The sequence below is a fragment of the Vicugna pacos genome, chromosome 31 (genome assembly GCF_048564905.1).
Source record: "Vicugna pacos chromosome 31, VicPac4, whole genome shotgun sequence".
NCBI classification, from domain to species: domain Eukaryota; kingdom Metazoa; phylum Chordata; class Mammalia; order Artiodactyla; family Camelidae; genus Vicugna; species Vicugna pacos.
This window is the reverse complement of record NC_133017.1, coordinates 18,604,957-18,618,892: the sequence shown is the minus strand read 5'-3', so window position 1 is coordinate 18,618,892 and position 13,936 is coordinate 18,604,957. Positions and strand designations below refer to the sequence as shown.

Below are 13,936 nucleotides of genomic sequence, written 5' to 3'. Positions count from 1 at the left end.
TATCTTCAAACAACAGCCCCACGATGCAGGAGCCAGACAAATGCATCTGTTTGTAATAAGATGAATTCTCTAAAAATCTGATCCTGGTCAATTATAGCCCCCCTCAGTACGTATGTTTCCATGAGTAGATGCACAACAGTTCGGAAGTAACACGTACTTCCAGTGATGCAGAGACATCGCCGGGCTGTTTTATTGTGCATAGGATAGTAAAAATAAAAGCCACAGCCTCATAAAGCTCCCTAAGACGCGGCTAAAATACAATTTCCACCATCTCCAAAGAATGTAAAGCATTCGAGCGCTAACGAAGGCACATAACATGAAATTCTTTCCTCTCCATGGATGCCAAAAGCCTACGTCCGTGAACATGTCTATTATATAGGAAGAAAACGTAGCGCATTCGGCTTTCCCTGTGGGTTCAGGTTATACACAGCTTCTTAGAGAAGGAACTGCACTGAGGACGTGTGCTGATGAGATGTAAGGTCTGGGTTACCATGTACAGGTTTGCAAACAGTTCTAAAGCTCGCTTACAGGGTATTTATTACCGAAAAGGATGTAACCATCATGAGGTAGAGCACCTTCTTGAAAGAGGGGCTAAAGTGAGTAAAAAAGACTAGATGGAGATTCGTGAGCTCAATGGACATGCTGGAAAGGCCTGGATCTGTGTCTAGGCTGGTGTCATTGGCATCATATTCCCCAGAGGAGCCCGAGGGCATCCTGGGAGGTGGGGAGGTGATCACGTCCAACGCACATAAGCTGGGATGCAGAGTGCTGGAGAAAAGGTTGTAGCAGCGAGAGAATCATGGGCCTAGAAATACGGATGGCTGTGTTCTAGTGTCCTGCAAACAAGGGTAAGCCTTGTCATCGTTTCTGAGTTCAGTCTTTCATCGATCAAAGGAGGAAGACAGCTGACCCCAAAGAGTTCTTCCAACCCATGCACTTTCAGGAAAACTAAAGAAATTCCAAATGGCCCCCTCAAATTTGTCTCACCTGATCCTCCTGTGATGGCCAGGGCACCATATACATCCAGCAAACACTGTCTACCTGGCTGTCATCCTCTTCCAAGCATCTCAGAGAATACTGCAAGACTGCCACGGACATTTCAGCAACCTCTGAAACCTACAGCAGCAGGCCATGCCCTCCAGCCATCCCCTCCGTGAGATCATCCCACAGAGATGTTGAGTGCTTTGTCCAAAGTCAGAAGCTAGGATGGGATCAGAACTCCAGCCTCCTCGTTCCTAGGGCTATGCTACACTTTCCACGAAGAAACCAAGCTGGCTTTCTGGGAAGCATGCCAGAGGTTCCATTCTCCCAACTGAGAATTCGTTGGAATATTGGAATAACAACTTTGGAGACTGTGGTCTCTCCAACCCATTTCAGGACCTGTCTAGAAACACAAAAACCCAAAGAAAGAAGCAATGGGGAATTATTCCGTTTTTTAACGAAAGAGAAAAAATTAGGGGTGGGAATATGGGATTTCTTAAAAATTACACGATTGCTGGAAGTTAATTTGGTATTTCTTCATTGGTTTGTAAGTTCTGTTTCCAATCACAAAAACATACAGCTGAGGATGCCTAAATCACATTTCCATGAATTAGCATCTCGTCCCAAAGAATCTTTCCCACTCGGCACATAACAGGGAACCCAGAATGCAATCCTCTGCAGTAGAAATGAATCTCCCTCAGTGCAACAGAGCTTGTCATCATCCTCTAAACCATAATCTAAGATGATAGTCTTCAAGGCAAACAGCAAGCACTGAGAATGATAAAGAAGTCACCGCTTAAATGGGGTACACTGCCTCTTCTAGGGAACTGATTGAGACCCTATCCCAACACACAGGAGAGACGGCATCCTTTACCATCCTATACCATCCACACCCTCCTTATTATGGTGGAGTCAGTGCACCTGGAAAAGAATCTCATCACAGATTTAGAGACATCTGTTCAAAAAGGAAGGTTCTGACTTCTTCCAAGGAAGGCCAACCAAGACAAGAAAGCGCATGTCGGACTAGCTTCACGCCTTGAAGATAACACGAAACCAACCTTACGTCAAAGCCCAGTGATCAGTACTCAGAGTTAAGATTCTAAAGGAAAGAAATCAGACACGACTTTTTTTAAATCACTTTTTCCCCCTACCTGTCGATGATGACAGGATCTGAAGGAGTCTCATTTCGGTTGCCACAACTTTTCTTTTCGCAGCATCGACTGTAGATTGGGAAGGGACCAAAAGAGTAAAAGAAATTTGTTAAAAATCAAGAAAATACACATATAATGTAAGAACGTTCACCAAAAACGAGTATGTCCCAGGTAGCTCCTTAACTATCAGCTGCTTGAGAGTGAGTTTATGGCCACGTTTAAAAACAACACTAAATTTAAAGCCCCAAAATATTCATTCAAATTCTCACCCTGTGACTTATAAACTGGGTAATTCTCAGCAAATTACAACTTTCCCCAAGAGTTATGTTTGTAACCTGAACAACAGACAATAGGACATTAAGATCTATAACATCACCCCCAGCTCCATGTTGAGTGATTTTATTGTTGTATTTTTTTTAGATATTTGTGTCTTAATAAATATTTCAAGTAAGAGGGGAAAAGAAAAGGTATTTAAAAATACCCACAGCTGCCTGGATTATTAGAAACCTTAGTTACATACTATCTTTCTTCAAACAACTCAGTGTACTTTCTAAATGTTTATTCGTGCATTCACTTCCATCATTTTCTAAAGATGAAGGAGGAAGACCAGAAGTGTGGTGTACATTGTCAAGTGGGAGAAGAATGAGGCAGAAAGGTGTTAAATGCTATCTCCCAACATTTTCACCAAGTCCAGAACAGAAATGAGACTCAGCACGTAAGTCCCATCTTGAGAACTCAACCTCCCAAGCCTTCCACCTGGCAAAGCGCTGGGGACCCTGGTAGATGCTCGAGAAGCGCTCGTGGAATCATCTGAGAGGAAGAGAGAAAGTAGGGACCCTAGAGCAATTACAACAGATGGGAAGGACTCAGCAGGGCCTGAGCAGAGAACAAAACTCAGCTCTAAAGGTATCTGCATGAAAGACCTAAACAAATACAAACAGGGCGAGGGAAGCTGGGTGGCTGGAAAATCACATCCTCATGTTGCCTGTCTGCTGCTTGCCAGAACCACAGCCTTCTAAATACCTCTCAGCTCACCCAAGCACATGGTCCGCCATCAGCGGTAGTTGGTTAAGGATGTAGCCTTGACATGGCTTATAAGAAAAGCAGTACCATCTCCAGCTGCTGGAGAATATATCTCATGACTGTTAGCAAGAACCACATTTAAGTAAGCATGATACAGAGATGGGTAAAGTAGGAATCAGGGCTCTGGCACCTAACCCAACTTTGTCACTCACTAGCTGCATGAATTTAGTCAAATCTCTTTAACCCCTCTGGGCTTTGCCTTCCTTATATATAAAACTAAAGTATGGGACTAGATTATCTCCAGAAACCCTTCTAGGTTTAAGAAGTCCATGAGCCTATGAGATTCCCTGAGCATCCTTCGCTTCGAAAGTGGTGACAGATTAAGGAAAAGAAGCCATGTGGCAGCAGGGACCCAAAGGCCTAATACCAGCCCAATCTTCAATTTGCTTTCTGTTTCTGGGCAGTGTATCTGCCCTCTCTGATCTTCTACAGAACTACCAACAAACAAACAGATATTTAAAAAAATTTTTTAAAGTCCATCTCTCTCATGCAAGGGTGTGTGGATTATTCCGTGAGCAATTCCACCATCCTCAGAAAGTAAAATAGATTTGGGAGATGCTAAAAAAAAAAAAAAAAGTTCACCAAATGGGCACGATGAGGTTTTAAGAAATGTAATCAAATTAGTGGGAAGTAAAAGAAAATTTGTCTCAACTTTCTTAAATGCCGGAGTTTGCCACTGGGAGTTTCTGAAACAATATTTTGCCTTTGAAATTATATCAGGTCTTAACTTTTAAAATTTCAAGCCATCCCAGGATTAACACCCATAAAAGTGCTGGCCAGCAGCTCTCCCACCTCCCAAAGCCCTTGTCTCTCTTCCTAACTCCCTACCCCACCCATTTCTGTCTGCCACCTTTCCTATTTCTATTACTTATGTCAGTGGAATACCTGTGCACTTCAGGCAAATCCTTCTTCTTAGCAACACAGTTTCAAAAGCCCTATGCCTGCTAGTTATCTAAAGACCTAGCTAGCCTCCCCTTTGACATCACCAGCATGTCAATTTAATCCAAATCCATGTGTGATTCTGGGTACAATTTAATTACAAGAGAATACTCTCAGAATGTGCTAATCTGTCTAGTTTGAGACGGAAGGATTCTGAGGAGGCCAAGGAAGTTTGCAAAATTGCTCAGCTGAATTCAGCTGCTTTCCATGGGGACTTTCTCTGGAGGAAAAGAAAAACAGATAAAAATGTAAGCCTGGTGCCAGGGTCATACAAGTGTGGGGAATCGACTCGGGGAAGGAAATGATATTCAAAGAAAAATGCAGAGAAACTTTAGGACCCAATCTTCCATCTTCCAACAGTAACATATTTAAGTATAATCTCTGAGTTAATACCACAGGAAAGATGTAGCAGACACTCACGCAGCTGTTGGAAGGTATAAAAATTATACAAGTGAACTATATTCACCCCATCTGAGCCCTTCATAAAATTTCTCTGGGTTAGTCAAAGCTAATTCTTTTTTTTTCTTTCTTTCTTTTATAAAAAGAAAAGGTCTCATCAAGATGTCCTAGTTATTCTTGTTTTGGTTTCTTAAATGACATTCAGTCCTCGTGCCAGCAATCATAAAATAAGCAAAGGGAAGTGGAGAGTGGAAGACATTCATGAGTCTACATTCCCCAAACAGTCACTCTGGGATCAGGGATGTGGGTTGACATCAAGGCCCCCGGTCCCTGAATTACTCAGATAACAAACTCAAGTCTCCCTTCCCTTTGCTGTATAGATGAAGCCGATGGGATCGACTTTAGGTTCAGCTATTTTAATTAAAAGGCTAATTTTTAGGATTCATTTCCAACAAGCCAATCTCCAAGTCTGAAGTTCCTGATAAGTATTTTTAAAAACAGAACAAGACTGAAAAGAAAAAAAAATAGGAAAAGATGGGAAACAAACAAAGAGGAGGAAACTGAACTTGACACTAGGTTAAGGTTGTGTGTGTTCCTAACCACCACGGAGGGGCTCAACGTGCTCTTTTTTTTTTTTTTCCCAACGAATGAAAATGAAAGCTTTTCCTCTGCCCCTCATTTGGCTTGGTTTGGTTTCTTTTATTCTGGTCCTTATTTGGAAAACTTTTTACCTAAAAGACTCTTGATTTGCTTATAGGCCTCTCCCACCCTCCCTGCCTCCTCGAGGAGATCTTTAGAGACGGAATAAGATGAATTAAAACTAGTTGGGGATGGGAGGGGAGGAATGTGAGAGATTTTACCCCAATCTGGATCTTACCTGGATTTTTCAGAAAGGGATCAAGGGGAGGGGATAAGTGAAGAAGAAAAAAAAAACCAGCTATGGACACAGGATGTCCAGTCACCAAACTCCTGCTCCAGACAAGCCAGTGTGCCCTTTCCCCTCCAAAATCGTTTTTAAAATTCAACCCTCAACTTTCAAAAATCTGTCTCTAATTTCAAACTCAAATAAGCGCACAGCATGGTGGCTTTTGTTTTGTTTTCTTCTCCCCAACTCCTCCCTGCGATTGCATAACAAAAGTGTCTAAATTCACACCATCTGGCCGATAAAGACACTGGCCCCACTGCCCGGCTGGCCCATCTGATTAGGGCTCTGTCTAGCCTGCGCCTTGTGGCGAAAAGTCACAGCTGTGGGGTTTGCTCGCGCTCAATACAACTCTGTTATTAGCCAGCTGTAGGCCTTGAGACGACTTCTGTTCAAATTATAATATCTTTTAACCCTCTGAGCATTGAGGGCACAGGGGTGGCTGGCAAGCGACATAACAACTAGATTTCTCCTTGCTAATAATTGGCAGAATGAACTAAAGCAGGGAAGAGGGGAGTGGAGACAATTGGGGAAGGGAGAAAGAAGTTATACCTAGGAGAGATTTGTTTTGTTCCTCCCCTAAAAGCTAAACACCAGTTTATGGGCTTTTTTTTTTTTTTTTGCTAGAGATTGCAGAGCACAGGGAAATTCCCAGGTACGTCCAAGAACACTCTGCACATGAAACTAAGCGTGTGCAATAGCCAGTGAGACACAGGGCTCATCTGAATCATCCTAGAGTCATTGACTTTGATAACTGACTCTTCATATGTGGGAAAAGGAACTTTTTTCCCTTACCGGAGAGTCACCCACTCTGACTAACAGATTAAATGAGGAATTCCCTTTTAGATGCATCCAATATTTGCCATCACCCCAGCTCATCTTCCAAAGGGCGTGCGCGCGCGCGCGCGAGCGCACACACACACACACACACACACACACACACACACACACACTACATAGTATCCATTCAATGGATCATTTATTTACCCATAATTAATATTTGTTTTAAACCCCAGTTTGGGGAGAAAATAGTGCGTCTTTCCAGGCCTCCAATGCAGAGAGGTTACAGTACATTAAATTTTTATATTGTGTTACTAATGCAGACTAAACTAGAGCCTTTAAAAATTGATGCCTCTACTTAAACAGCATAAAATGAGGAGGATTTGATTGGGCTTAAAAAATAAAAATGTCAGCCTTAACTACAGCTGGATGGGGCGTGTGAGTATCACTTAAAATGACAGATACAATTCATCAGACAATGGGCCAGATTTGGGTTTTGTTTTCTTTCCTTTTAAGAAGACAATCTCTCCAAACAAAGACATTTAAAAGTATAAAGAAGAATTTTTTAAAAACCCGCCCTTCAATTAGCCAACCAAATCAAGGTGTTCTGACTTTAATCTGAGTGTTACATACAAGTTCATCTTGGAGTTGTTGTTTCTTTCTGAGTGAATCTATCAGGGGGCCCTGGGATAATGGAGTAGCTATCTGGTTACTCCATCGCCCCACACCTCACCCAGCTGCTCAGGCGAGGAGGCCTCTCTCAATTCCCCTCGGCTGAGGCCACTGGCAGAATTGAACTTTGCATTTGGCGAAGTTTGTTTTTCTAATAGTTGGTCAAAACCAAAACAAACATGTCCGATTGTTCTCGTTTCTTCCTGACTGGGTTGGGAGGGAGACGGGGCTGCCGGGAGCTGCCCATAAAACAGCCCAAACTAGCTCAGATGGTCCGCAATTACCCAAAGCTAGAAACTCTGGAGTTGGAAGACACTCACTGAGCAATAGTGGAGTAAGGAAGAATTGAGACTTTCCAATTAGAGATTTTTGGAGGAAGAAAAACGTTTATGGAGTAAGCATTAAAATTTTTATAGTAAGATAACCACCTTTTCCCAGAGTTTCCTTTCTATATCCTTTCTCCTTTGCTGTGGGATCTCCCATACCCAGCACATACTAGACACTCAATAAAAATTTGTTGAAAGAATAAGTGTATGGATGAATGTCTTCTAATATTTTTTTTCCTTCTAGTTGAGCAGAACGAAAGACTCAAAATGGAATAGACTGGCCTCGGAAAAGAAGATGAGGGTAGGCAGCTCCTTTCACAACTTGGTCATCAGAATCCAACTGTTGCCCCAGACCCCGGATCTCCCCATGGGGTCCTCCCCCCTCATCCGGTCGTGAACCTGACCAGTTTTCCACCCAGCAGATTCTCCTGACCCAGGAAACTCCCCTGGCACGAGAAATCAAGGAAAAGCCACATCCCCATTGGAAGAAAAGCCTTCTGCATCACAGACGGGCGCCTCAGCTGGGAGGGGTGGGTAGCGCCCTAAAACTGGGCCGCTCGACCCCGCTGGTGGTCTCCCACCCAGACTGAGAGTCCTTCCAGTGCCTTGACTCAGTTAACTCAGCAAGTGGCCCCTCCTGGAAATTTGCCCCTAAAGCGGACGGGACAGGACCGGCGGGAACTGAGCGCTGCGGGCCTCGGACGGCGACCGATTCAGGGAAAGTCCCGGATCCCAAACTTGACCCACAGCCGCTCAGCCCCTCCCGGCCCGGCCGCCAACCGCTGGACTGCGGACCTTCCGCGTCGCAGAGGAAACTCCCAAGATGCCAGGGGGTGGAATCCTGAGTGACTCGGGGTTTCCTTTTCGCGTCCTAACGGACTTGCTCTCAGAATCTGGCTTTTAGGGAGGAGATCTAGTGAACCGGCCCCAAGGGCAAGTCCCGGAGAGGCCTCCCTCCCGGGGCGCCAGGTCTGAAAGTCAGCGCCCGGGCCGCGCGCGAGCCTGCGCCGCCAGCGCGGCTCACCTGCCCCCGCGCTCCAGCAAAGCCCGCAGGAAAAGGACGGCGCTTACCTGCACATCACTTCGTGTGTCAGGAGAACTCGGCACATTTCTGGATTCTTATTTTGTCCCTCGTAAGCTATGGGCTGCGAAGGAGGCGGGGGCAGGGAGGGGAGATACGAGGAAGTGAAGGGACAAAGAAAAGAGGGCTTTAGGGCAAGCACAAAATTGTGTCTCCTCTCTCTGCCCACCGCTTCATCAGGAGTCCCCGCTCGCAGCACAGAACCTGAGCTGTGGCCTGGTTAACTCGAGCGAAATGGTAATAGAAAAGTTTGCCCCCGGTGAGGACATACTTCTTACAAAAAGGAATGTGGGGGTGGCGGTGCTGAATCTCCCAATTGCTTCCCCTCTTCATCCCTCTGCTCGACTACCCTCGACCCCCAGCGTCTCCCCAACCCGGATAATTGAGAACAGTGGGGAGGGCGATGTTTTTTTTCCAGAGTAGACCAGGTGCGGGTTGATGCGGAGGCTTTGTGAAGACTGACCCAGGAAATCGTGGAGGGTGAGGGCAGGTCAGGGACAGGCTGGACGAGGGAGAGGGGAGATTGGAGGGGGAGAGGAGGAGCCGAGTGACCGCCAGGCTCACCTGCTTGGTGACCGAGTCGATGAGCCTGACGTACAGGTCCTGCTCCGTGCGGACACCTGCGGGGGAGGCGGGCGGGCACGAGGTGAGGGCGGCGCAGCCCTTCCGGGCACCCCAGACCCGTCTGTGGGGCCGGGGCTGAGTGCAGGTTGAGCCGTCCTGGGGCAAAGATCTCCCGCCCGACCCCCTGGCTCCGAGCGGGCCTCCCGCAGCCCTGCTCTCCCCGGGCCTGGAGCCCGCCCGCCAGCCACCGCAGCAAGGTCAATGCTTCCCGGAGAAAGGAGCGCGCGGGCGCCGCGGGCGCAGGGCGCTCACCGTTGCTGTAGAGGAGCTGTAACTTGTAATGGGTGCCGTTGTTGGTCTTCTCGTTGCCTTGTTCCTGAAAAGACAGAGTCCTTTGCTTTCCAGCCCCCCAAAATGAGAAAGAAAGGAGAGAGAGGGCTTCCCTGCCCCATCTCCTGCCATCTTTCAACCGACAGCTTTGAACAACCCCCTGCCCAGCCCCGGGTCAAAGGGCAGGAGCGGCAGCCGTTCGCCAACCTCCGAAACTTGCCAAGGCTCGCTGTCACTTGACCTTCTCCACCCGTCTGCTCCCCCCCTTAAAAATGTCCTCAGAAGTGCCACCCCAGAGGTGGGACCCCCAGATATCATGTCTACGGCTGCGTTTAAACAGGCCCCACCCAACCCATCGGGCTCTGCCTTTCCTTAGGAAGCCCCAAGGCTTCTCTTGGCAGAAAGGCAAAGGGACCTGTCATTTGGACGGGCAGCGTTCGGCCCTACCTGGCCAGGATGGAGTCTTGGGGCCAACCGCTCAGGGACACAGGCCCAGATTCAAGAGGAATCTTGGGAAGGCCTGCTCCAAAACTCCACTGTATAGATGAGGAGACAGGCCCAGAAAGGGCAAGACACTTTCCTTTCCTCTCACATGGCTTCATCTGAGATCAAATTCAGCCCCCATAACCCAGCCTGGGCTGGGAGCAGCCACTGCCTTGGGAACCAGAGTGGAAGAGAAGGCTAAGGGGATGGGTTGGGAGGCCGGGCTGTGGGTTTCCACCTACTACCTGTCTAACCCACCCTGCCGGTACTGGCAAGTGCAAAATAATTAATAATAATAGTAGTAGTAGTAGTAGTAGTAATAGTAATAGTAATAATACAGAGAAGGGCAGCCTGGGCCGTGAGTATACGTTTAAACTATGCTCTAGTTGGAAGGACATTTGCTCCGTGGTCAGTCGGTGACCAGGCTCTGTTAATGATCCGGAAGCACGGTGCGAAAAGCCACAAGCGCCCCTACAAAGGGAGGTGCGGGAGGGGAGTGCGGGTGGGAGAAGATGCGGGAAAATCGACTAATTCAGAGGCCGGGGGTGAGAAGCCTCGATTTCTCATCCCTCCTGATGTGAGCGGAGAAGTGTCGGAAGTGACAGATGGGATCTTTAGTGCTTTGCAAGGAGGTAGTTATTAAGCCGCCAGGGGAAGAGGGGGACCTCTGCTTACTTTGTCGTTCTCCACAAAGTCTACGAAGGCAGTGCGCTCAATCTCCACCGGCTGCCCCTGCCTGTCGTAGAGCGCCAGGACGAAGTGAAAGAAGTTGGATTTCCTCAAGTTGGAGGGAGGCTGCTTCTCAAAGTGGGCCCGGGACAGGGCTACTCCGCTGCGCACGAAGAGACACGGAGGACACCGCACCCGGGGAAGGAGAGAAAGACACGATGTTACCAACGCGCCCATGCAACACCGCAGACAGTCAAGGGTCCCTGTCCGGGGTCCAGACTTCTGGAGCCCTCGGGCCTTCTTTTCAATTAGGATTAAGAAGTGAGGACTCCTCAGAGGAGTGGCCACGGGGATCGGGTGGCAGGGCCAACGACCCCGAATGCTGTCACTGCCAGCTGTTCCAGCCTCCGGGCATCCCAGCACCCAGCAGCTCAAAGTCTGGCCTTTAGTGGAGACCAAAGGATCATGACTACAGACCGAGGCCCCCAGGAGTCCCCCGAGGCACTGGCCCAAGTCTTGTCCCATCAGGTGGCCCAATCTTCTGCCCACTGGGTCAGGATTCAGGGCTGGGCCCCAGGCTTAGGGTACTAAGCGCCTCGTTACTTTTAAAGAAATGACCCTATTCCTTCATCTTCATTGGAGTTACCTGTCCCCGCACTACTGCCCACAACGTCCCCCACCCCCACCAAGCTATCCCGAAAGGGCGGTGGGTGAGAACCCCTGGGAGCGGACGGGAAGCCCAGAAGCCAAGCCTGAGTCCTTCAGGGAGAGGCCTCACTGCCTGCTTTCCTCGCTCTTCCGAAAAGTTTTGCCCGGGACAGTAGCAGGGTGGAATCCCCTTGAACCAGTACCAGGCTTCTAGGGCCATCGCGTACGACCTGATACTGAGGACCTTGCCCCTAGAACTGCTGAGCCTGGAGAAGCCAAAATGTTATTAAGAGGCAGGAATGTCCTCGCCTGGGGCTGTGGGTCTCCCGGCTCAAGCCGCATCTCTGGGCCGCGCGGGCCAAACCCGCCGACCGCGATACCGGTGTTGGAGAACCCGGGAGGCTCCCTGGAGCATACTGAGTATGTGCACACACCTCCCTGCCGGCCTACGGCGGCCGGGGACAAACTGGCCGCCAGATCGCATTTAACAAGAGACTCACGGCCCAGGCGAGCGCGCAGGTGGACGGGGCTGCCCCGAGGTGCTGGGGTCGCCGGGCGTCTTGCTCTAGGGCGCGAGCACTTTCTCTCGTTTGAAGGGTGTAAAACTTTGGCTAGAATCCACCCGCCCCCCCAATCGGACTGCCTGTTTCAACTGTAACAATTATTTGATCGGAGAAGGGAGGAAAGTAGGGGAGGCCTCTTCCAGGTGCTTGGCTAAGGAAATGCGCCGAAGAGCCCGCTCTGCGGTGCTGCCTGCTTTTCCTCGGCCTGCAGCCCAGAGAGTCCCCAGACGGCTGCGAAAAGCCGCCGCCGTGGCCTTCCATCTGCTCGAGGACACGGGCGCGTCCCGGTCTCGGGCAGGAGGGAGGGAGCTGCCGCCTGCCCCGGTCTCCGGAGCGCAGCGGCTTTTGCTTCCTCTCCTCCAAGAGTAGTGGCCGGTTCGCTCTACCCGGGACTCCAGGTAGAGTCGTGGCCTGTCTAGAAAAGTAATTTCTCCGCGTGAAGCTGGGACTTAGAGGGGGATGGCCAGGAGAGTGGACAGAGAGGCGGCAGTCGTGGGAAGAAGTTCGTGAGCTCTTTGGGGTAAGGGGGCTGTCTCTGGCAGACAAGGTCGTAGAGACCACAAATGCCAGCCCAATAGTGGTGATGAGGGAGGGGAACCAGAATGTCTTCATGGGGTGGCAGCTGGACAAGGCATTTACTATCTCAGCAGGAGGATGCTCAGAAACAGTCAACTTCAGGGACTAGCAAAACTAGAGGCTGTGACTGCTGCTTTTGCAGCGCGTCTCCTTTCCTCGCCTTTTTCCTACGGGCTGCTTCTACTGTTACTCCATCTTTTCTCTTTAGTCTTCTCTCCCCTCACCCCCGCCTCTGTGCGTCTGGTCCGCTGTTTTATCTCTGCTCCCGGACCCTCCAGTCTGCGCCCCTCCCAGAGCACCCGGCCGCTTTGCCTTCACAGGCAGCCGCTCCGGCCTCCACGGCTCCTCTAGCCGTCGCCGCCATCTGGCCGTGGGCTCCCCACCTCCAGGAATCGCCCGGCAAGATGCGGGAGGAGAGGCGCTCGCAAGCAGCTTGGCGGAACCCGGGAGTCGCCGTAAAGCCGGCTGTCCTCCGGTGGTCGCCGCTGCCGGCTGGGTGCTCACGCTGGGCTCCGGACCCGGCCCGTCTTGCAGGACTAGGGGCTGAGCTGCGAGGCGTCGGATGCTACTGTTATTTTTCCTCCCAAAGAGTAGTCTGTGGGGAAGGCGTGCGGGAGAAACACAAACGACCCAGGCAGTTCAGAAACTCGAGTGTTGGCCGCGGGGTAAGTGTTCCCCTAACCGCAGCGACCTGCATGCCGGAGGGCGAGCCCCAGCGCGCCAGGCCAGGGCGACATATAGGGGGAGGGAGCGATCAAGGGCCAGGGCAGAGCGGGTGGTGACACACAGAGAGAGACAGAGAGCGAGAGAGCGAGAAACGAACAAGCGAGAGGCTGAGAGCTTAATAAGTGTGCGGCCGTCTCGTTACCTCTGCGCCGCGACATTGGCGTCCACCACGCCGACATTCCGGACCCAGGACCTGACCGAATCCATCTCGGCGCCCAGCGATTTCTCTTTCAGAGCTGGTCCTCTTCCTAAAGTATCTTGGATGCCAAACATTTAAAAAGTCTGATCTACTGTCGCTTTAAAAATGAGTTACAACGCTGTCCTCACTGTTCCCAACGTTGTCACCAAACCGTCTCCTCCAAACCAATCCAAGAAAAGGGATCAAGTGCCGAAGTTTGAGTCTCTCTTGGGGGGGTGGGGTGGAGATAACCCGTCCTTTGCTTCCACGCGTGAGGTGCGGACAGATGTAGTTAAAGTTTGGGTTCTGTCCTTCGCAAGTTCAGATCTGCCGCCTCAGGCCCTCCGCCCTAGGTCGCTCGCATCCTTCCAGTGGCAGCGCTGCCTCCAGAAAGTGATCACAATTTTGAAGCATCACCTGTTCTGGGAGAAACAGGAGGAGATTGATGGCTGCCTAATCTCTCCCCTTCCTCCAGGTCCCCCACCCCCCTCCCTGCTCCTCCCCACCGATCCAATTTAGAAAAAAAAAAAAAAAATCCCCAACAGGATCAGTTGTAAAAGGAAGGGGAAGACCCGGAGCGGAGAGGAGGCGGCGGCTGCGAGCGCTGCGGAGCCGGGCTGCAGCCTCGCGCCTGCCCCATGAATGGGTTACTACGGCCTGGGCCGTGGGAGGCGGAGTCGTGGCCCGATAAGGAGCCTCATTTGCATAGACGCTCGGGATTGGCCGGCGCTGGGCAGGCCCGGCCGACGTCCTCAGGCGGCGCGCGCCACGCTCGGCGCTGCCGGGAGTCCGGGAGGTGAAAGGGGACAGAAAGCTCCCGGCACTCGGTCCTTGCCCAGACCCCATGTGCGTGCGTGGGGGCCCG

The 13,936-nt window shown here is 50.4% G+C and overlaps 1 protein-coding gene across 1 annotated transcript in view; it reads right to left on the bottom strand.

The window, feature by feature from the left end:
• EBF2 (EBF transcription factor 2) overlaps nt 1-13,547 on the bottom strand; it is a 183,276-nt gene extending 169,729 nt beyond the window's left edge. The window contains exons 1-6 of the mRNA XM_072952584.1: nt 13,036-13,547; nt 10,387-10,543; nt 9,211-9,274; nt 8,899-8,954; nt 8,325-8,398; nt 2,133-2,201 (exon numbers count right to left, since the gene is read on the bottom strand). Coding sequence (XP_072808685.1) covers nt 2,133-2,201; nt 8,325-8,398; nt 8,899-8,954; nt 9,211-9,274; nt 10,387-10,543; nt 13,036-13,166 — 551 coding nt within the window. The 5' untranslated portion in view covers nt 13,167-13,547. The remainder of the gene's footprint in view (nt 1-2,132; nt 2,202-8,324; nt 8,399-8,898; nt 8,955-9,210; nt 9,275-10,386; nt 10,544-13,035) is intronic.
• Between the last annotated feature and the right edge of the window lie 389 nt (nt 13,548-13,936).